This window comes from Aquarana catesbeiana, linkage group LG01 (genome assembly GCF_042186555.1).
Source record: "Aquarana catesbeiana isolate 2022-GZ linkage group LG01, ASM4218655v1, whole genome shotgun sequence".
Lineage (NCBI taxonomy): Eukaryota > Metazoa > Chordata > Amphibia > Anura > Ranidae > Aquarana > Aquarana catesbeiana.
The window spans coordinates 571,659,879-571,683,823 of record NC_133324.1 but is presented as its reverse complement, the minus strand read 5'-3'; the positions used below and the strand labels follow the sequence as shown (position 1 = coordinate 571,683,823).

The following is a 23,945-nucleotide window of genomic DNA, read 5'->3' as shown; positions in this document are numbered from 1 at the left end:
AAAGACTGACGACGTTGAAAAAAAAAAAACAATTTTTTACTTTCTGCTATAAATATATATCCAATAAAAAAAATGTAAAAAATCTAATTTCTTGATAAATTTAGGCCAATATGTATTCTGCTACATATTTCTGGTAAAAAAAAATCCCAATAAGCGTATAATGATTGGTTTGCACAAAAGTTATAACGTCTACAAACTGTGGGATATATAATGGAATATTTATTTTTTATACTAGTAACTAGACTGCGATATTGTAGCGGACAGTCTGACACTGACACGTTTGACACTTTGTGGGAACCAGCGACACTAATACAGTGATCAGTGCTAAAAATATGTACTGTCACAGTACTAATGACAATGGCTGGGAAGAGGTTAAACATCTAAAGTGATCAAAGGGTTAATTGTGCGTCTATATTAAATGGAAATATTGATGATGGACTTTATAGGCACCACGATACACAACATTAAAAAAAATGAATATCTTTATTACGATTTAAAAAGTTAATTAACAATGCTAAAACATTTCTCATTCACACTGTAGTAGTTGCCTAGATGGCGCATATTACACCAACAGAAACACCAACAAGGTCTGATGCAGGTGTCCCTCTATACAGTGACCTTATGCAGCCACTTTACCAGTAAAGCAGTGGTTCTCAACCTCTCTAGTGCCGTGACCCCTTGATAAAATTTCCCAAGTTGTGGAGACCCCTAATCGTAAAATTATTTTCATAGCATGGGTTATCAGTACCCAAGGCAAGACAAGTAATTTGCGCCCCTAACCCATGGACATTTATCGCTCCCCGAGTCCCTTCCACTTGTACAGTATTAATACCCCTTATGGTGCATTTTAGGATGCACCACTCTTTCTCTTTGTTCTCCTTTCTTTCCCTTTTATCTCTCTCTATCCTAATTTCTTGTTTTTTTCCCCCATCCCTCTTTCTAGCCTTCTTTCTTGTTCTTTCTCTTATTCTTTCTCTCCCTTTTTCTTTGTCCCGCCCCCTCTTTTCCTCTCCCTTCCATGTATTCTCTATTTATATTCCTTCTTACTCCTTGGTGGGGGGAATGGGATGAGTGGCAGTGCTGGTGGGGAGTTCTGACCAGCCAACTTAGGTGCTCTTGATCAAGGTCATCTGCTGATCTGAGAACTGTAGTGAGGACTTTTAATGGCAACTATAATCACAGGTAGTGTTACTCACTGTGTCTTCAGCTTCACTGTGTCTCTGACTTTGTGGTGTCTCGTAGCAGTGACACCTATGCCAAAATAAGGAGATAGGGTCTCTTTCAGCCCCTTCCACCTTACATTCCTCACCAGTCAGCTGACCTCTAGTCTCTGCCCCCAGCCATGCCGTGAACTGAATGGATGGCTGCGAAGAGGCTGAGTGGGTGGCCACGGGCTCCAGGGACAGCCCTGCTGTGTGGCCGCAAAAAAGGCTGCTGTTAAAAATAGTAAAAAAAAATAGTAAAAAAAATAGTAAAAAAATAAAATCGAAAAAAAAATTAATAAAAAAACTGACACCATCCCCCATGGGCAGAGCTTTAGGGTTCACAGGGGTCACGTCAACCTGCGTAGGCCCTCTGAGTTTTGGTTTCACCTACACAGGGTGATAGGGCAAGCCCTTTGCCCCAGCGGTGTACTCTCTGCTCAGCCCCCCTACCCAGCCCAGTATAGCCCCTCCCCACCCTTCTCAACTGTGCACATGCACACAAGGTGGGGGCAGGCAGGCCACACTCTGAACTGCCAGATGAAAGTGGTGGACTTGTATGTGAATCTTATGCCGCGTACACACGGTCGGACTTTTCGTCTACAAAAGTCCAACGGACGCCGACGGACTAAAGCTGGCTGGTAATCCGATCGTGTGTGGGCTTCTCCGGACTTTCAGCAGACTTTTTCAGCCTCAAATCCGACGGACTTTAGATTTGAAACATGCTTCAAATCTTTACGTCGTAACTACGACGGACCCCGAAATCCGCTCGTCTGTGTGCTAGTCCGACGGACAAAAACCCATGCTAGGGCAGCTATTGGCTACTGGCTATGAACTTCCTTATTTTAGTCCGGTGTACGTCATCACGTACGAATCCGTCGGACTTTTGTGTGGTCGTGTGTAGGCAAGTCCGTTCGTTAGAAAGTCTGCTGCAAGTCCGCCGAAAGTCCGCCGGAAGTCTGTCGGACAGGCTGTCGGACTTTTGTAGACGAAAAGTCCGACCGTGTGTACGCGGCATTAAGGTCAAAGGGCCTCTTTTACATATAAGCCCACTGCTTTCACTCAGCAGCTAAAAGCGAAACGTTCGGTGGTAGCAGGGGGGTTCGCAGGTTACCCTTTGCATCAGGGCCCACAAGCTTCAAGCTACGCCTCTGCCTGTTGTGGCAGCATGTAAGAGATTTGGATCACTGCTTTCATACACAATGCTACTTCCATGGTCTCTAGCTTTTGCTTTCTGAACAGCGCTGTTGATTGGAGTAGTGCTCAGGTGAACATGGCAGACCTCTGGAGCTCCAGGCTGCTGCACTGTGTGAGAACAGTCATACGACTCTCCTATGTGCTGCCAGCACAGGATATTTTAACTCTTACTGCAGTACTTAACAGCTGAAAAAAGGACCCTGACATGTTTTCAATTTGCATTTTGAAATATATAAGTTTACAATTTATATGAATCTTTTTATTATGCAATATACAATTTCAAGGACTATGTTTATTATATGGACAACACAGCCACATAAAAAAAATCACCACATGATTATTATTATAATGCACATGGAATATACTTAGAACTAACAAGAAGAACAACTTAGGGAGGAGGCCAGAATGATGCAGAGCTAAAGCATATTAAAAAATGATGAATCTACCAAGAGACAATAGTAATATGAGGAGGATGTTAAGATGGATGAAAATAACAGTGAAGAAGAGAAGAAATTAGATTATAGATGACAGTGGAATGCATTAATATTTATATAGGAGATGCTGATGACCTGATTATCTCATGGCTAAGGAGGAAATAAGGGAAAGAAGAAGTACACTGTAAAAGGTCATCAATGAGGAGTTAATAAATAATGGATTGTCAGTCAGCCAAGGTTATATCTGCGGGAGGTAAAAACGTACGTGAATCTAGTAATTCATGTTTATTTCCAGAATGGGAGCATCATTACTTCTCTACGCAGTAAATAAATGTATGCTAATTCAATTTTCAGTACGTTAGCTATACAAATGGAGTTGCTCTGGCAGTCAGTTATACATACGGGAATGAAGAGGAGGCCGTGAAATGTGGCACTTGCTGTCCAGAATAGAGGTATATATAAAAAAAAAATTAAAGCCCTCTGCTGTACACCTGGCTATAACCATATTATTGTTTGGTAATGTACTCTGTTTTTCAATTCCAGATAGAAAATACAATGAAACCATATGTGTCAAGCACTAAGGGGAAGTAGTTTACAGTAAGTAAGTCCAAAAGCAGTCCCAATTGCAAAAGAGAAATATATCGGCACCCATTAACTGATAAAGTATGTGGGGATTTGGACAGATGTAAGTTTGTCAAATATAGTGTGTAAGGGTAGAGAAGATGGTATGGGTATTATTACGCAGCATACTTTAAAGTGAACCTGCGCTATACCCATGCAAGTTTACTTACAGTGGAACTGAAGGATGGGGGTTCAGCAGGAGCACTTGCTTTATTGTGCAAATATGTATGGCATACTTGCGCACTATTGCAAACTCACCACTCAGTTTGCTATCCTCCAGCAAAGACAGTTTGAAACTTTCCCTCACCACTCCACAGCCAACACCACTGCCATCTTCACAGAAAATCTGCCAGTGTTTTCCTTTTTCAGCCACAGGGCTACCAGTGATGAAACAACTCCTGCATAAGTGTGATGGAGCTGCATTATCCCATCACTAGGCTCTATTCTTTGAAATTTTACATATCCCAAGAGTGCACTCTTCCCTGTGCATGGGCTACAGCAAGTGTAGGTATTAAAAAATCCTAGTAAAAGGAAAAGGTTCTTTTTCAGCCCCCCCCCCCACTGCTTATACTGTACCCAAGTTATGTTTGCTCCCCCTACTGACCCATTCAGTCACTGGAGAAAAGCAAAAAAAACAAAAAAACAAAAAACAAAACAAAAACTGTATAAGTCAGTCTGATGGGAGCTTATACAATGTTAGGGACCTTCCTCCCATCACCACATGACAGTGAGTGAATGTGCAAGTCGATACAGAAAGTCGTGTGTTCCCCCATACCCATAAGTATTGGATATTGTTTCAATTCACGGCATTGCTGTCCCCTTCTGAAAATGCTAATTGTCAGTCTGTCTTTGTCTTCAATACTTTAGCTCATTGGCTTTTAACAAATATTCAGCAATAATAGATCAGAATGAAATATCAGAAAATGGCAGCTTCTATATTTTTCTAAGTTTTAATTGTTAGAGATAGAAAAATTCTTATATCATTTTACAAACCTGTAGTTTGGTTGGTTCACTATGCTCACAAATTACAAGGCACACATAAAAAAGTACCTCTGCAGGTGTCCCGATGCTTGTAGTAGGAGGGTGGACAATGCTCAACACAAGCTCCATTATGAAGGACGTAGTGCTCCATACACTGCAGGCAATCAGTGTTCAAAGGGCCCTTGCAGGCATTGCAGCTCCAGTCACACTCTGCATAAATAAAGGAAATATTACTTAACAATGTGAAGAGCTAAATATATATCAAAAGAATCAGTCACTGTATCCAAGGGGATAGGCACACGGCATATATTCCTGAATGAGTGTGTGCCAACACTGATTTCATACATCCCTCAACATTGGATTATGCCTCTGACATGTTTTGTTTGGCAGTAAATCTCAGAAAAAAAGACAACTGCTGATATTATATATTCTTTTTTATACCTTATCTTTTCCAGGATATGCTTATGGATTACAGTACATATACACAAATAAAAAATGTTTCTTACTTGAGGTTGGGTTTATGTATTTTTGGACTTGCACTGTGGTGGACTATACATGATTTGCAGTTACAGTAATGTAAGAGATACTACAGCAGCCCTTTTGTCTGTTTGTATAGGGCATGTGTTAAAGTGTCACTGAACCCACAAAATAAGAAAAAACTATTAATAAATGCTGTATTACATGCTGTTCATACTCACTCAGTCACTATGAGATTCATTTTCTATATTCTGCAAAAAAATGGGATGATCCTGCTGTTCTCTATCTCAACATTCTGTTCATGTCCCTGTTCATGTCATCTAGGGATTTTGCAGCTGTTTAGGCAACTCTGCACATGCTCAATTTTTTCTATGTTGAGCATTTCCTCCCTATTACATCTGAGTAGCCCATATGACTATTGAGTCACACATGTAGGCATACACACAGTGGTAAATGACAGCCTTTTCCCTCCCTCCTCCCCCATGACCAGTAACCAGCTAAACACAATGGGGGCAGGCTATTACATCTTGGTTCACCTCCCTCTTATTCGAAGACACAGGCTGGAGATGCGTGACACAGCCTTTGAATGGCAGAAATCAGCCCACAACATGTTATTTCCACAAAATAATAAAGATTTGATGTCAAATATATATTTGTATACCAATTTAAAACAGTTTATTGATATTATTTATTTTTACTCTGTATTCCAAAGGCTGTTTTTCTTTTTTAATTTTCAACATGTGACCAGCAGCAGACGACTAGAAGCTCCTCCTGCTTATGTTTCCCTGCAGACAGGCTGGGAAAGATCTGGGTGTGACAGCTGTATATCAGTTAGGAAAAAAAGTACATAAAATGTTTTTTTTTTAAATAAAATAATCACCATGGCATTATCCACTGTGGGGAGATTAGCTCGTGGGGATCACCTTTTCTCGAAATGAAAGTCAGCGTACAGGCAGTTTCTTTAAAATCTGGCGGGTTGCCAGCTTTATTTACAGGTGGTTTGCAAAGTCATAAAAATAAACAAAACAGTAGAACAAATCCTTGCTGTCCGGCGCTAAACTAAACAGTACACTGCTCTCTATACGGTGTGGGGCTGGTCCTCGTCACCCACAAAACATGAGGTAAAACAAACCTTCATTTTCAATCCACACAAACAGGGCTCCTCTCTCTCAGATTACCTTTTGAGTCTCAGGCTAGAGCACTGCTGTGCTCTCTTCCTTGTCATTTAAAGTTCACCTGAGCATGGACTCAAGTGGACCAGAAGACCCAGACCGGAAGCAAGCCTGCCACAGAGGTCGGAAATATCCGGGCCAGATTCCGGTTCAGTCTCTGACAATAGAACAAATGCGAGGTGAAATATACCAATCACCGATGACCTCACCTCGCATACCAGTCACACCACATACAGAAATAGAAGCGATAATGTCAATTAAACAGTGTGTGTTTAGTATCGCTTTAACAGATTGCTTTAAAAAAATAAAATCTGCCTTAAGATAAACCTTTAATTGTAAATAGATCATTAAATGATTATCTGTAGTAAAAGAAGCTCCTTAAATTAACACATAACCTCCTTTAACTGAGCAAGCACCTAGAGACCCTTAAAACCAGGGATGGAGGATGATGCAGCGGTATCATTGGAGACCGCAGTCGTGGGCTCCTATGAGGCATTGTTTCACTTAGTGTTCTGTGGGTGCAGGGACCCTTATCCCCTCACTGGGTCTATGAGACCTGTTGTTAGAGCGTATGAAGTAACCAAGAGAGCTGAAATTAAGGACAGAGTAGTGTCCCCGTATATGCCATTGTGGAATAATCCTCAGCTGACCCAGTTCTTTGTCTACCCCGACCCAATTATTTGGATGAGGTATGGGTATTTCACTATCTTCAGCTTAGGCAGGCTTTTTCTACACAATTTGGATCTTCCAGTCTATGTGTGAAGGTTGGTGATTTGGAATCCTTACTTAGAGATAAAGACCTTGCCAAAGCCCTAGCCACTACTTATAAACAACCGTTCATAGATACCACCAAGTACATCCTCTTGTCGCACTGCATGGTTGTCAGACGTCCCACAGCTAGACGGTGATGACTGGGACAACGTTTGGAGTACCACCCTCTTCCAGACTAGTGTCAGCAAAAGATCAAATTATACAATTTAAATTTCTCCATAAAAATGTTATATATATATATATATATATATATATATATATATATATATATATATATATATCTTGCAAAGATCTTTCCCACACATTCTTCGAACTGTTGGAGGTGTGCTGCCCCTGGGGCAGATTTTGTGCACATACTTTGGCATTGCACACCCATCCAATTGTTCTGGTCAGAGGTTGTGGTAATATCGGTCACGGCGATTAACATTAGACCTTCTATAGAATATAGAAGTTTGTTTATTGGGCTTGGTAGACCTGTTAGCACCCAAAAAGGTGATCTGTACGCTACTTACCATACTTTTGCTTTATGCACGTAAAATCATAATTCTGTCATGAAAGAAACTGCTGCCTTCCACCATCATGTTCTGGAAGGTGTTAGTAAATAATGCATTACCATTGTACAAAGCTACATATCTTAGAAGAAGCGTACCATCTAAATTTGAAAAGGTTTGGGTTGGTTGCATTAATGACAATTCCACTGCTTTGGATTGATTGTTTGTAGATTAAAGTTTCCTGCTGAGGGCAAAGTACTGGTCAGTACCTGGTAAAATTGCTATCTGCATTTTTGGGAGTGTTGTGATTAAAATTGAAAGTGCCTATTATGTGCTCTGTAGTCATTTCTTTGAATTAATTTGTCACAAATGATATATGGGAGCTGCATTATTCACTGGTGCTAAAGCATTGTAGAGCTGACTGTTGACAGTTTTTAAGTTTGTAACTCTATATGGAAACCTAAATAAAAAGAATCCCCCCCCCCCCCAAAAAAAAAACAAAAAAAAAACGGGTGGAACAACAGGCTGCTTTGTGCCTTCCTGCAACCCTTTAAACATATTTAAAACAAAAAAATAGACATTCCTTTTTTGGGGGGGACTTTTGGGGACTTTCTCCCTTTATTTTCACCTGGTAATGCTTTAAATAACACACTTTCTGTTCCTGAGAGCCAATGCTCACACATCCAGTGTATCTAAGGAGGAAGTATTTTATCACACAGGCTAGACTTCAAGCATGTCTACCTCTGTTCATCCCTATAACACTGCCTACGCTTTCTGTTCATCTCTCAAGAAGTGCAAGGACACTGAATTCTGGCAAGATCAACTGGCATTTTCTATACTTGCTAAAAATTAAAATAAATACACCAGTACAGAATTAGTGGGTCAGCTGTACCTTTAAAGCCCAGCTGCAATCACAGAAATTTACAGTCAGTCATTCACAGTTTTAATGTCCTGTTAGATCAGTATGTGCGCAGTATGTCTAAACATGACTGCATAGTCAAACAGACAACAAAGTTTGACTATGCTGCCCAGTGCACCCCATAATCTAACAGATCTGGTCAGACACATCCACATCAGAACTACGACTGGGTTCACAAATGTGCAGTTCTGTGAGTCGTGTTTTGTGTGGGCATGGCAGCCCATTCATTGGACTGCTGTGCCTTCAGAAAACGCAGGAAAAGGGTCCCTGCACCTTTTTTCCACCACAGAAAGCACAAATGCAGTGCGGTTCCCAATGCAGGGAAAATGTGCTGCGTGGGGGTGCCATTAGCATTAATGGCAACCCCACACATCTCTCACAGAAGCGTGTTTTTCTGTGCAGGCTGTTGCGGAACAGGTGCGGACCCGAAGCAGCAAACACCCACATAAGTGTGAACCTAGCCTACAAGTCTTTTTGAGGATACATCCAATGAGGGGTGAAGCTTATAGTTATTTAGGCCAGGCATCTCAGCCCAGAACTAGCCACCGTCCTGTGCTTAACATTTTAGGTGCTTGACATATGGGTATTGTAGTTATCTGTTGCTAGTGCACATCATAGAACTGATGTAAATCTCTGAACTGAAGATTTTTCACTGCTGAGGATCTCAGCACTGTAGCAGCAGTGGAGGAAGTGTAGTTATACTGCCCTTTGCAAGTGAATTTGTCCCAGAGCTTAGTGAATGAAGTGAAGCTCTGCTGATTTCCATCATCTAATCATGTTAAAGCAAAAATGCTTTTGTTTTTGTTTTTTTTTACTTTCATTGCACGTGATTGGTTATTTTTTGCAAAGAATATGTTCTGGGGAAAATGTCCTTGCAAAGCAAATCAACCTCAGTGTGCATACCTGTTCCAGGTAGTTCATATTTTAACAATTATTGTTCACTTATTATTCACAAAAAAATTAAAAGAGTACATTAGGAAAAAAATGTGGAAGGTTTGTCTATGTGTTGTTTCTATGTGGTGTGTATGTAGTAGATAAACTGTATACCAGTAAGCATACAGAGAATTGCTAATACTGTGATATAATGGAAGCCAGTGTTCTGAGAATATATATTCTTAACTTGGAAATGATACTGCATGCCGTATAATGCAAACCACTATTACTGCAATGCCAGTGTCAATGTTGTATATAATGTGGCAAGGATTAAGTGTAGAACAATGTATCCACACACAAGAAAACAATTCTCTTAACTGGGGAAATTACTCAAATTAGTTCTTTCATTGGTGAATTAATTTACAGTAAACCGGTTGTTTTATTTCTGTAAGATGAAGAAAAGGAGGGCATGGAAAACACAAATAACATTAATATTTTAGAAGAAAACTAAATTCAAGTACATTTTTTAGTATTACAAGAAAACAAAAACAAGAGAAACTTAATGTGTACTCCTGGGCATCGCCCTCCATTTTACTCCGTTGTTATTGATTGAGCATATTGAAGTTCAGTAGTAATCACCTCTCTTTGTGGAAAAACAGGAAGAAGCCTGTTCTAAGTAGTCCTCAATAACAGCACATAAGAGAATTCAGAAGGCAAATTTAGACAGGCAAATTCAGTATCTCAGCAGATACAACATTCCAGAATTTGACACAAATAGACAAGTTCATATGATGCCCAGCATAAAATTATACCATCTATCCTTGTGTTTTCAATAAAAGCTTTCATTCATATGGAGTGACATATGGTAAAGAACAGCATTTTTATGATAACCCAGCAGTCTCATAAAGCAGTCTTTCAGGAAACACAGCACTCTTTCTTGTAACATAACAATCTCTTGTGACACTGGCAGTCTGCTGTAACCTAGAAATAGAATTCTAATCTTACTGATGGTTTATGAGTTATACATCAAATGCATTTGGAAAGCTTTAAACTCCAGCCAACACATATTCAGCTTTGAATAGAGCAGGTAACAGATAGAGCCTCTGTCAGGTTCTTATTCCTAGCAATAGAGATCTGAGAAAGCAGTTGCTGCCATCACACAGTGGCCTCAAAAGTACACCACTATATACTGTATGGAAATCCCCTACTCATAATAAATGAAATTGAAATTGAATGAAGTAGAGTTTTTTTCATTTCAAAATACAGAAAAAGTCAAAACAGATTTTTGCTAAGGTGTCTCCAGATCACATAATACAATCATAAAAGTGCCAACTGTCTTAAACTCCGAGTCTTAGTGGTTCTCGACCTTAGTGAGACCAGGGCAATGTAATTTCTTCCAACCCTTCCATGTCCCAAAAGTAAAAAAACAGGAATTTGACTTGTAAATTCCCTACCTTGGAGTACAGTACAGGATACTGTCAGAGTATTCATACACCAAGTGATGGGACACCGGAAAACCTTTAGAGGACACACCCCCTGGGTGCCTCTCTTATATCCCTATTCCATTCCATACAGTACAATACACAGGAAGAGTATTTATATACCATGTGATGTCCCCAAGCAGTGAAAAAGAAGGGTGGGCAACAATGAGGCAAAAAGAACTGTACTAAATGAGGCAAACAAAACTGTACCAAAAGGCTCAAACAACAAGGGTCAAGAAACCAAACCTCAGAGTGCCTCTTTGATAACCCTGCAGCCAAAACGTGAAACAGCAGAAGACTGGACCTCAACCTTTGAAAAAGAATGAACAAAAGACCAGGTGGCCATTATTCTGGAGGAAGCTTTTCTTGCATTTAGCAAAGTAGGAATTGCAAACTCAAAAACCCCACTATCCTTTAAGGCCTGGGTTTCAACAGCCATACCGTTAAAGCCAGAGACTGAGAAACAGGATAATACAAGGGGCCTTGAAATAGCAGATCTGTTTTTTTGGGAAGACCTAAGGGGTTTTCTGCTAGAAATCTGAGTATGTCTGTATACCAGATTCTTCTGGGCATGTTGGTGCATTTTGGAGGGATTTCCTATCACTTCCTGTCTTTGCCATGGGACAGGAAGTGAAAGGAAATGTCCCAATGGGTCCCATAGAAAAAATAAAACTGGCAAGATGGTTATAACGATCCTTTGCTCCCTTACTCTATTCTATAAATGTGATCCTGATACTGTCAGGTTAGGAAGTGAAATTTTAAAATTCTAAATAAATGAAGTCCTGGCCAAATGCCTCAAGTTGGGCTTACAGGTTAATTACAATGCACTTAACTGCATTTGTAAAATTGTTGTATATACTGTATATGTATCATAACTTGGATTCACATTCTAGAAGATGCATTGCTGCATATATAACAGGCAATGCCAGAACTAGAGGTCAAAAGTCAGATTTGTACAGACTATATATGTGTTTATAGTATATTTTAAAAGATACATACAGTATTCCTTATTTTACAGCTAGAACAAAACTATGCTTGAAAAGGACCATGTGAAGGAAAATTACAGTTGATAAATGTTCTGTGTAAATTAAGCACAAGTAAACTTTTATCAAATCTCAGTCTAAAGTGTCGGTTAATTTCAGTTTGTATGGTCCTTGTAACACTGCATGTTTTTTAGCTCTCTTTATAGAGTCACATGGGAAATAACTGCAATCATATTCAATAAAGATTTGCAGCTTGCTCTAGCAGACTACTAACACTCTGCAAATGTCACAAAGTAGGCACACGGTGGAGCGTCCCAGTTGTGCAAGGCTCTTGCCAATTAAAATCTCACTATGTGAGCGTTGTTAACCATCACTGTTAAAAATAATCCCAGGAAATTCAGACTCAGCATGTAATAGAAAAAAAATCAAAAAATCAAAATCAGATGTCCTTTTCTATAAAATCCTTGTGTGAGAAATATCAGTAAACCTAAGAATACAGTAAATCTAATAATCTAATCTAATAAATGTATACGTGAATCTCAATTTTGCTGTAAATGTTGAGTTTAGCCATGCCTCTCCAATATCTCAAGTCCTTCATTGGTCTCTTCAGGTAGTTGACATACCTACTAACTTCACTAGTACTCACAAACGGGAGTCTTGCTCCAACTGCAAGCTTTAATCCCCTTGCTCACATACACAGGTTACTAATTAGTAGGGCTGCAACTAACGATTATTTTCATAATCGATTAGTTGGCCGATTATTGTTTCGATTAATCGATTAATCGGATAATAACCTTAAAAAAAGTGTGGTGTATAATTTAATGTGTAAAGTTTAAAAAAAGGCAATTTATTCTTCAAAATCTGTATGCAGTGGTAAATATAAATAATCAACTATAGGATTAGGGAGCAAAATCTCTAATCCACTCTGAGAATAACAGACAGAGGGAGATATACTGTATATACTATTGGAGGTTGAATCTGGTAAATATCATCAGACTCAGAGATCACATTTTTTATTTAGACCCCATTCACACTGAGGCACATGATAATAGTAATGTGCCCTGCCTCCTTGAAATGTGCCCTGCTCCCACGTAATGTGGCTTGCCTCCATGTAAAAGTTTACTTTAAATGTAATAGTAATGCCTTCTATTACCTCCACTCTATCAGCCTCCACCTTCTCTGGGTTCAGATGCTGATCTTCCCTGCACAATCTTTATAGTCATTTTTTTTTTTTAAACAACGATGGTATACTTACCTGCTCTGGTTTTGCACAGAGCAGCCCTGATTCTTCTCTTCTGGGGTCCCCCACCGATGCCTCTGGCTCCTCCTGTCTTTAGAGTGCCCCAATAGCAAGCTGCAAATTAACCACCTCAATACTGGGCACTTTCGCCCCCCTCCTTCCCAGACCAATTTTCAGCTTTCAGCGCTCTCACACTTTCAATGACAATTGCGCGGTCATGCTACGCTGTACCCAAATTAAAATTTCTTCATTTTGTTCACACAAATAGAGCTTTCTTTTGGTGGTATTTATTCACGACTCCGTTTTTTATTTTTTGCGATATAAGCGAAAAAAGAGCGGAAATTTGAAAAAAAAAACAATATTTTCTTCTTTCTATTTTAAAACAAATCCAATAAAATCAAATTTTGTCATAAATTTAAGCCAAAACGTATTCTGCTAAATGTTTTTGGTAAAAAAAATCTCGTTAAGTGTATAATAATTGGTTCGTGTGATCACGGACACGTGCGCAAATGATCATGTACAGATGTGCGCAGGTGACATATGTGTACAGATAATCATTGGGACATGTGATTTTACTGGGACATATGTGGGGGACATGTGTTTTTACTATGTGGGGACATGTGTTTTGGGGACATGTGTTTTGGGGACATGTGTTTTGGGGACATTGTGTGTTTACTTTGTTTGTTTTGTGTTTTTACATGTGTGTGGGGACACTAGACTGGTGATCAGTGAGTAAAAAGCTGTAAAAAACAGCTCATCCTCACTGATCACCAGCCGGCTGCAGCGATCCGCTCTCCTCTCCTCACTGACAACTTCCGTGTGAGGAGAGCAGAGCAGATTGCCTAGCAACCAGCTCTGTGTTTACATCACATGACGGCTGTGATTCGACACGGCTGTCATGTGATCAGGAGGGCCAATCGCAGAGCCCTCCTGCCGATCGGAGATGCGCCGTGTCCGGGTGACACGAGCGCATCGGGATCACGCCGCTGCGCGGGCACGCGCGCGATCCCGCTCCTTCTGAGTGGACGTTCCTGAACGTCCACTCAGAAGGAGAGATAGCCCACCCAGCCGTTTATGTGCAGTGGCCGGGTGGGAAGTGGTTATAGTATAGAGTGCCCCTATAGCAAGGTAAAAAAAACTTCTGCTTTTAGACCCACTCACTTCCTGCCCAGGACTACATGTTCCATGAGGCATTGCTCCTCACACAGTCACAAGTTCTCAGGCACTTACTTACATGTATGGATGGTGTACTGAGCTGTATGTGTGCTGCACTGTATTTCCTGATATGTAAACAAATAATGCATTCTGTATGCAGGCCAAATAATCGGCTGGCCGATTAATCGATTATGAAAATAGTTGACAACTATTTTCATAATCGATTAGTTGTCGATTAATCGATTAGTTGTTTCAGCCCTACTAATTAGTACCTAGCAGCACAGAAAACAGGGGGCAACAATCTATAAAGTGCTTGTCTAGCCACAATGCTGCACTCACCAGATTTATAAAAGATTTTTTGTATAAAAGAGACACAATCTTGCCCACCCAAACAATTATGGCAATCATCATCCATGTGGTTAGGATGTTTGCGGTTACAGGAAATGCAAAATTGTGTTGGCTTTGCAGGAACGATAGAAAAAGACATGGAAAAAAATAATCACCTACTAGAAAATAGTCAAAAGACCCCAGCTCTGCAAATGTTCATCCATGAAAGATCTTTCAAAGTGATCATGCTTTGAAAAATAACTTATCCAATATTTAGAGCTAATCCAAGGGGTCTTTGGTGACACACTGCTTTCACAAAATTCTGTGACATAGTTACATAGTAGGTAAGATTGAGTAGACAATTGTCCATCCAGTTCAACCTGTGTTGATGTACGTGTGTCAGTGTCAATAAATATTTCCCATATCCCTGTATGTTGTGTTCTTTAAGATGTATGTCCAAGAGTCTTTTAAAAATATCAATACTCCCTGCTGACACCACCAATTGTGGGAGAGAGTTTCACATCCTTATCGTCCTGACAGTAAAAAACCCCCTGCGCAGCTTAAGGTTAAACCGCTTCTCCTACAATCTCATTGTGTGGCCCATGTCCTCTTATACTCCCTGAGACTGAATAGTTTTTTTCCTACACTGGGATCACCATTGAGATATAGGTAAATTGCTAGTATGTCCCCTCTCAAGTGTCTCTTCTCCAGAGGCAATAAATTTAGTGCTTGAAGTCGTTCCTCGTAATTGAGGTCCTCCAGTCCCCCCTCTGGCCTAACCAGAGTTTTATAAAGTGGCAGGATAATAGTTTTATCTCTGGACTAAATCCCCTTTTTTTATGCATGCTATTAATCTGCTGGCTTTGGTAGCTGCATCTTAACATTGCATGCTATTGCTCAATCTGTCTTCTACTAGGACCCCCAGATCTGTCTCCATTCTCGATTCCCCCACAAGTTCTCCCTCTAGTGATTAGCTTGCGTTTATGTTTTTAGCCCCCAAGTGCATTACCTTACATTTCTCCACATTAAACCTCATCTGCCATGTAGTTGCCCACTCCATTATTGGTTCAGCTCTTTCTGTAAATTTCTATATCTTGATGTGAAGTTATTGCCTTGCTTGTACAGTATTTGTGTTGCCCGCAAAAACTGATATTGAGCTATGTATCCCATCCTCTATATCATTTATGAATAAATTAAACAGAATTGGTCTCAAGACAGAGCCTTGGGGTACCCAACCTACCACTCCAGACCAGTCTGAGTAGACGTTATTTATCACCACCCTTTGGACGTGCCCCTGTAAGTTTTCTATCCAAGAACAAACCTTATGGTCCAAGCCTGCAAACCTAAGCTTGTAGATTAAGTGTTTGTGTGGAACTGTGTCAAATGCTTTTGCAAAATCCAGATAGACCACATCCACCGGCCTCCCCCTATCTAGGTGGCATCTCACTTCCTCGTAGAATGTTAAGAGATTGGTCTGGGAGGAATGGCCTTTCGTAAACCCATGCTGATTACTACTAATGATAGCTTTCTTCAGCCAATTCTTGGATATACAGTGGATATAAAAAGTCTACACACCCCTGCTAAAATGTCAGATTTATGTGATGTAAAAAAATGAGATAAAGATAAATCATTTCAGAACTTTTTCCACCTTTATTGTGACCTATAAACTGTACAACTCAGTCGAACAACAAACTGAAATCTTTTAGGTGGAGGGAAGTAAAAATTAAAAACTAAAATAATATGGTTGCATAAGTGTGCACACCCTTAAACTAATACTTTGTTGAAGCACCTTTTGATTTTATTACAGCACTCAGTCTTTTTGGGTATGAGTCTATCAGCATGGCACATCTTGACTTGGTAATATTTGCCCACTCTTCTTCGCAAAAACACTCCAAATCTGTCAGATTGCGAGGGCATCGCCTGTGCACAGCCCTCTTCAGATCACCCCACAAATTTTCAATCAGATTCAGGTCTGGGCTCTGGCTGGGCCATTCCAAAACGTTAATCTTCTTCTAGTGAAGCCATTCCTTTGTTGATTTGGATGTATGCTTTGGGTCGTTGTCATGCTGAAAGATGAATTTCCTCCTCATGTTCAGCTTTCTAGCAGAATCCTGGAGGTTTTGTGCCAAATTTGACTGGTATTTGGAACTGTTCATAATTCCATCTATACTGACTTAGGCCCCTGTTCCAGCCCCAAAGCATGATGCTGCCACCACCATGCTTCCCTGTGGGTATGGTGTTCTTTTGGTGATGTTCAGTGTTGTTTTTGCACCAAACATATCTTTTGGAATTTCTGACCAAAAAGTTCAACCTTGGTTTCATCAGACCATAACACATGTTCCCACATGCTTTTGTGAGACTTCATATGTGTTTTTGCAAAATTTTGCCGAGCTTGAATGTTTTTTTTTGTAAGAAAAGGCTTCCATCTTGCCACTCTACCCCATAGTCCAGACATATGAAGAATACAGGAGATTGTTGTCACATGTACCACACAGCCAGTACTTGCCAGATATTCCTGCAGCTCCTTTAATGTTGCTGTAGGCCTCTTGGCAGCCTCCCTGACCAGTTTTCTTCTCGTCTTTTGATGAATTTTGATTAATCTTTGTCTCATTTTTTTACATCACAGAAACTTGACATTTTAACAGGGTGTGTAGACTTTTTATATCCATTGTAATTCCTTATCATCCTCTCCAATAATTTACCTACTTCTGATGTTAAGCTGATTGGCCTGTAGTTTCCCGGAATATGTCTCTGCCCTTTTTTGAATATTGGTACCACATTGGCTTTTCTCCAATCAACTGGTACAGTTCCTGTCAGTATGCTGTCCACAAAGATTAGGAATAATGGTCTAGCTATAACCTGACTGAGTTCTTTAACCACTAAGCCACCGCCCACCGTCATATGACGGCTGGACGAGGCTTCTATTGTTCTGGGAGGACGTCATATGACGTCCTCGCCCTCCCGAGCCACTAGGGGGCGCGCGCGCCCGCTGCGTCACTCGGGACCCGGTGCGCGTGCCCGGCGGCCGCGATGTCCGCCGGGCACCCGCGATTGCCGGGTAACAGAGCAGGAGCGTGGATCTGTGCATGTAAACACAGATCCACGTCCTGTCAGAGAGGAGAGGAGACCGATGGCGTGTCCCTTGTACATAGGGACAGCGATCGGTCACCTCCCCCAGTCAGTCCCCTCCCCCCACAGTTGGAATCACCTCCTTAGGTCATACATTAACCCCTCGAGCGCCCCCTAGTGTTAACCCCTTCCCTGCCAGTCACATTTACACAGTAATCAATGCAATTTTATAGCATTGATCGCTGTATAAATGTGAATGGTCCCAAAAATGTGTCAAAAGTGTCCGATGTGTCCGCCGCAATATCGTAGTCACAATAAAAATTGCAGATCGCCGCCATTACTAGTAAAAAATAAATAAATAATAAAAATACTATAAATCTATCCCGTATTTTGTTGACGCTATAACTTTTGCGCAAACCAATCAATATACGCTTATCGCAATTTTTTTTTACCAAAAATATGTAGAAGAATACGTATTGGCCTAAACTGAGGAAAAAATTTGTTAAAAAAAAAAAAAAAAATGGATATTTATTATAGCAAAAAGTAAAAAATATTGTGTTTTTTCAAAATTTTCCCTCTTCTTTTGTTTATAGCGCAATAAATAAAAACCGCAGAGGTGATCAAATACCACCAAAAGAAAGCTCTATTTGTGGGGAAAAAAATGATAAAAATTTAATTAAGGTGCAGTGTAACATGATCGCGCAATTGTCATTCAAAGTGCGACAGCGCTGAAAACTGAAAAATGGCTTGGGCAGGAAGGGGGTGTAAGTGCCCTGTATTGAGGTGGTTAAGGACTCTCGGGTGTAAGCCATTTGATCCTGAAGATTTATTTGTGTTAAGCTTATCTAGTCTTTTCTTGACTCCGGCCTCTGTTAGCCAGAAGAGTACGTCCTGTGATGTGTTATTAACAACCCTGTCATGGTCCTTTTCCTGTGTAAAAACTGATGAGAAGAAAGCATTCAGTACAGTTTCCTTCTCTGTGTCATCTGTAACCATGCTCCCATCATTATTTTTTATGTGGGCAATGTGCTTTGATTTAGTTTTTTACTGTTAATATATCTAAAAAATTCCTTGAATTTTTTTTTTTAATCTCTTCTGCTATGTGTCTTGCGTAGTCTTTTTAAGCCGCCCTGATTTCGTTCTTATGCCCCGTACACACGGTCGGACATTGATCGGACATTCCGACAACAAAAGCCTAGGATTTTTTCCGACGGATGTTGGCTCAAACTTGTCTTGCATACACACAGTCACACAAAGTTGTTGGAAAATCCGATCATTCTGAACGCGGTGACGTAAAACACGTACGTCGGGACTATAAACGGGGCAATAGCCAATAGCTTTCCTCTCTTTATTTATTCTGAGCATGCGTGGCACTTTGTGCGTCGGATTTGTGTACACACGATCGGAAATTCCGACAACGGATTTTGTTGTCGGAAAATTTTATAGCCTGCTCTCAAACTTTGTGTGTCGGAAAATCCGATGGAAAATGTGTGATGGAGCCTACACACGGTCGGAATTTACGACAACAAGGTCCTATCACACATTTTCCGTCGGAAAATCCGACCGTGTGTACGGGGCATTACACTTCTTTAGTGCTGGAATGCCTACAATGATCCCTCCACCTTATAATTTTTGAAGGCCGTTTTTTTCTCTTTAATAAGACTTTTTACGTTCCGGTTTAACCATCCAGATTTACCTTTTGCTCTTCTATTTTTATTGCCCATTGGAATGAACTGTGTGATATCTTTGTTTAATATGTTCCTAAAGCATTCCCATTTTTCCTCCACGTTCAATGTTTCTAGGATTTGGTCCCAACTGATGTCTAGTAGTATTGAGCGCAGATCAGAAAAGTTTTCTCCTTTAAAGTTAGAGTTCTTGTGCTACCTCATGCCTCCTTTTCCTAAAAATTACTCTAAATGTGATTGTCCTGGGCTCACTAGATCCCAAGTTGTCCTGTACTACCACATCTGAGATCAGACTTGGATCGTTCGTAATTAATAAATCTAGCAATGCATTCTTTCTAGTCGGAAAATCCACCAATTGAGACATGAAGCTGTCCTGTAAGACATTTATGAAATGACAGGCCTTTAATGAGTGAGCTGTCCCCTCAGCCCAGTCAATATTGGGATAATTGAAGTCCCCCATTATGATGACATTCCCCTGCCTCTCTGCCATTTCTAACTGTGATAGGAGGTCCAGCTCCTCTTCTTTCAGGTTGGGGGGGGCTGTAACATACCCCCACTATTAATTTCCCACCCACTTCTTCTCTTTGGAGTTCTACCCACACAGATTCCACCTCCCCACTCATCCCATTCACAGTGTCACTCCTCTCTACCACCCTCACATACTTTTTGATATAAAGACACACCCCTCCCCTTTCTACCTTCCCTGTCCCTCCGATACAAGGAATACCGCTGAATATTTTCCAGCCAGTCATGTGAGCTGTCAAACCAAGTTTCTGTTATTCCCACAAAGTCTATGTGCTCCTCATGTAATAGCAACTCCAGATCCTCCATTTTGTTAGCTAGGCTCCTGGCATTTGTGTATACACCTCTCAGTGTTCTATGAGTGCGTATTAAATTCTCCTTGTGTTTTTCCAGGCTTTGTTTTGGATATGTCCACTCATTCACCCCGGGATTAGATATTACGACTATATTAGCACTACAGACTCCACTGTTTCCCTCTGTCCTTTGCTCACTGCCGGCTATCGCTTCCTCTGAACTCTCCCCCTAACACCTAGTTTAAAAGCCCCTCCAACTTTGTGGCCATCTTTCTTCCCCATAGAGCTGCACCCTCCCCATTAAGGGTGTGGCTCAAGGCACCAGTAGTATTTCTGAGAAAACCACCTTGGAGGTCCTTCTCTTGGAGTTCACTGAATGGATTCAGTGATACAGAATTCTTTCTGGGATTGAAAAATCCCCTCCAGTTATAATTTTATTCTGTAGGATCAGACAGGTTTAATATAATGAAACATGACTCAACACCAATTTTACTTTTGTTTCACTATCACCTGAAAATAATGTCTTTATGTCTCTCAATAGTGTCCATCTTCAGTTTTAGTATTCTGTTCAAACTTTAAAATAAACTCCAGCTTTTCCTCCCCAAAACAACAGATGCATTGTGCATGTAAATTAATCACAACCCTGCTGCCAGTTTGTGTGTAACTTACCTCCTTTAGCTGTATACAGCAAGTTTCCGTGTCTGTGATGTAAATCCTCTTCCTGGCTGAATTTAAAAGTTCTCTGACTTCCTGTTTTCTTCCTTTTACAGTCCTGATACAAATGTCCCATGATCCTTTGAGCCTCTGCAGCTTCAGGGCGGACTATGGGAGTCACTTGTACCAGTTCTGGGAGTTGATGTGGGTGGGTCCTAGGGTTACTGTGGGTGTTTCTGGGCCTTCATGTGGGTGGTGAAAGGTGTAAATGTGTCATACCACCTCCTGTGTCATTCCTGTCTTGCAGCATGCCAAAGAATAATGGCTTCCTGCAAGATTACAGAGAAAAGGCTATGGGAGGTTATTATGAAGGTGTTTCATTCATATGTAAATGAATCACTTCACAAAGAGCAAGGCTCTGGGAGATTGGGATCTGAGGGGTGTGACTCACACTGGTCGTCATATTTAACTGGGCAGGATTGAATTCTAATTGGGATCCATTCAATTCTGCCCAGCAGCAGCACAGCTAGTTCTCAAAACAAGCTGTGTATGAAGTTGTTTCATTCTTGAATGATGCTGTAATCTATGAGGCAGGACTTGGGAGGTTTGAACTCTTCCGGTAGGTGTGACTGGGCAGGATTGAATGCTAATTAGGATGTATTCAATCCCACCCACCATCAGGGCTGTGAAGGAAGTTACATTGTTTGCTGAGTCTGAAATACTACAAAGGGGAGTGTTATAGACTCTAGCTGCTGCAGGAAGTGGCTGTGGAAGGGACAGAGTCTATTAGCGGGATATACAGAGCGTGACATGATACAAAGCCACAACTAAACCCATACTATCAGGAGATCTGTAGACAACAGAGCAGCATGGTACAGAGGTATCATCTATGCTGGGATTAATAATTGCATTTAGTTCTAGTGAAAAGAAAGTTGGAGTTCAGCTTTAAATGGTTACAAATCTGCTGCATATATTACTCTTAGTAAACACACTTTACTGTGAAATTGGCTAATTTAGATCTCCCCTTTAGCACTCTCTTTATGGTTATAGGAATTGTCCACGTTTACTGGCAGCCAGAATAAAACTGATTATTGACTAATTGCTGGAAGTTAATAAACATTAATGCACTTTACACTAAAGATTGCATTTATTACACTTGAGTAAAGCATGAATGTATGAAAGCATGAATGTGTATATTTTTTCTAACCCAATTTGTTTTCTAAGGCACAACTTCACATTTTAACATTTTTAAGAGGAAAATTCTTGGCAAAATTAATTTGTAAGGTGTAAATGTGCTTCTGTTTTTCAACTATTTATTTTTTTAAATAAAGTAATATTAAAGCAGAGAAGAACCATGCTGTTATACATTTTATTTTTTTTTGAGTGTTGTTTCTAACAGTGGAAAAGGCCCGTTTGACCTTTATTTTATTGTAAGGTTCATCTGAGAAGGTGCGCATCTTTCTATAGAGGGTGGAGTGAAAGCACTGATTTAGGTATCTTTCATACAGGCAGCCAGGAGGTGGTAAAAACAGGCGGCTGAGCCATGAATTTACCAGCCCAGCCGGCCACCCACCCGAATCTTAACATTACAGCATGACAGGGCTGTTTACATGTACTGCTTGTTAAATCCACCCATGGAGATCAATGGGGCTGAGCTGCAACTGGCCTGCAGCAGCGTTCAATGAATGCGACTGAGGTGCTGTAGTGCAGCATTTACAGGGTTAAAGTGGTGTTCCGGCCGAAATTATACTTTTTAAATAAAAATACCCCTATAATACACAAGCTTAATGTATTCTAGTAAAGTTAGTCTGTAAACTAAGGTCTGTTTTGTTTGTTTATAGCAGTAGTTTGTTCTTTTATAAACTGGCAGCAGGCCGTGGCCATCTTAAGTGTGGGCATCTAAAGCCAGACTGTATTTCTTCCTGGATCTCATCCTTGCAGATCTCGCACATGCTCAGAGCAGCACAAGCCGTGTAATAGGTTTCAGGTCAGGTTACCATAGCAACGGCAGTGTCAAAGAAAGTTGCCGCCCCTTCCCAGAAGGCATTGCAAACAGGAAATGATGGGATGGGCCACGGCCAGGGAGGAGGAAGTGAAAAATGAATACAGCAGATATACAGTAGGTGCTGAGAAAAAAAATTAAAAATATCCAATTCGTTTACAGTGCACAGTTTAGTGAGGGATGCTGAAGAGTTGTAAAAGTGGGTGGAACTCCACTTTAAATCAGGTGATAAATCATTATTTTGCCTCTTCATCACCTGTCAAATGACTTCTGAAAAGTGTTCCCAACATCTTTCACACTTCAGAGTGACCCACAAGCGTTAAAGGTGCAACTGCACATAGAGATATTTGATTTGAAAGAATTACTGCTGCCCTTATAAAAGACTGCTGATATAAAAAAATAATCACTTACTGTGGACTCTCTTAAGCACTTTACTAATTTGTTTAGTTATGGACTCAAAAAAATATTGGTTTATTGCACCAATGATATAATGATAGCACATATGGTTGTTAAGCTACATTCACATGGGCGATGGGGTGCGGATAGTTTGCTACATTCACACTGTGGGGTTGACTTAAAGGCAAATAGACTCTCTGCAAGTGCATTTGCTCCAGAGCTTAGTAAATGAGGTAAAGCTTCCCTTTGCAAAGAATACCCAATCACATGCAAGGAAAATAAAAAAACCTGCATTTTTGCTTGCACATGATTGGATGATGGAAGTCAGTGGAGCTTCTGCTCATTTACTAAGCTCTGAAGCAACTGCATTGCAAAGTGCACAGTCTAGTTGCCTTTAGTAAGTCAACCCCTATGTGCTTTGGCTGCATACAAATAGGTCAATTAGCTGCAGCCAAAAACTCAGCAGAAACACCATTTCTGGATGCACACTACCAGGGTCGGTCAGAGGCTCTATACACATTCAGATGAGCAGTTGCATGCAAATAGCGGACTCTTATGACAGTTGCAATTTTAAGCCCAGATTTGTAAGAGTACCATTTCCAGCATATGCCAGACTGAAATATGTCTGGCCAGAACATCATACTTTCCCTTTGAATGGCTTATGCCGCGTACACACGGTCGGACTTTACGGCAGACTTTGCCCGACTAAAACAAGGAAGTTCATAGCCAGTAGCCAATAGCTGCCCTAGCGTGGCTTTTTGTCCGTCGAACTAGCATACAGACGAGCGGACCCCACTTGAAGTACTGTTAAATGAAAAGGTCAAACATCAATGGGTTACAAGCATTTATCTTGTGTAACTTACACCACAAGTTGAATTGTGTTCTTTGCTTGCCAACAAGTTAAAAGACTTCAGTGCCTAATAACTTTTTCATTGTTACTGCCAACCTGTGTCTCTTATTATCTGTAATGCACTGATTTGCTGCCAGCATAAGATCCAGC

At 40.6% G+C, this 23,945-nt stretch overlaps 1 protein-coding gene across 1 annotated transcript in view; it reads right to left on the bottom strand.

Moving 5' to 3' along the window:
- The window catches only part of FRAS1 (Fraser extracellular matrix complex subunit 1), an 830,295-nt gene that overhangs the window by 271,352 nt on the left and 534,998 nt on the right, over positions 1–23,945 (bottom strand). Inside the window, exon 24 of the mRNA XM_073597432.1 lies at positions 4,505–4,645. Coding sequence (XP_073453533.1) covers positions 4,505–4,645 — 141 coding nt within the window. The remainder of the gene's footprint in view (positions 1–4,504; positions 4,646–23,945) is intronic.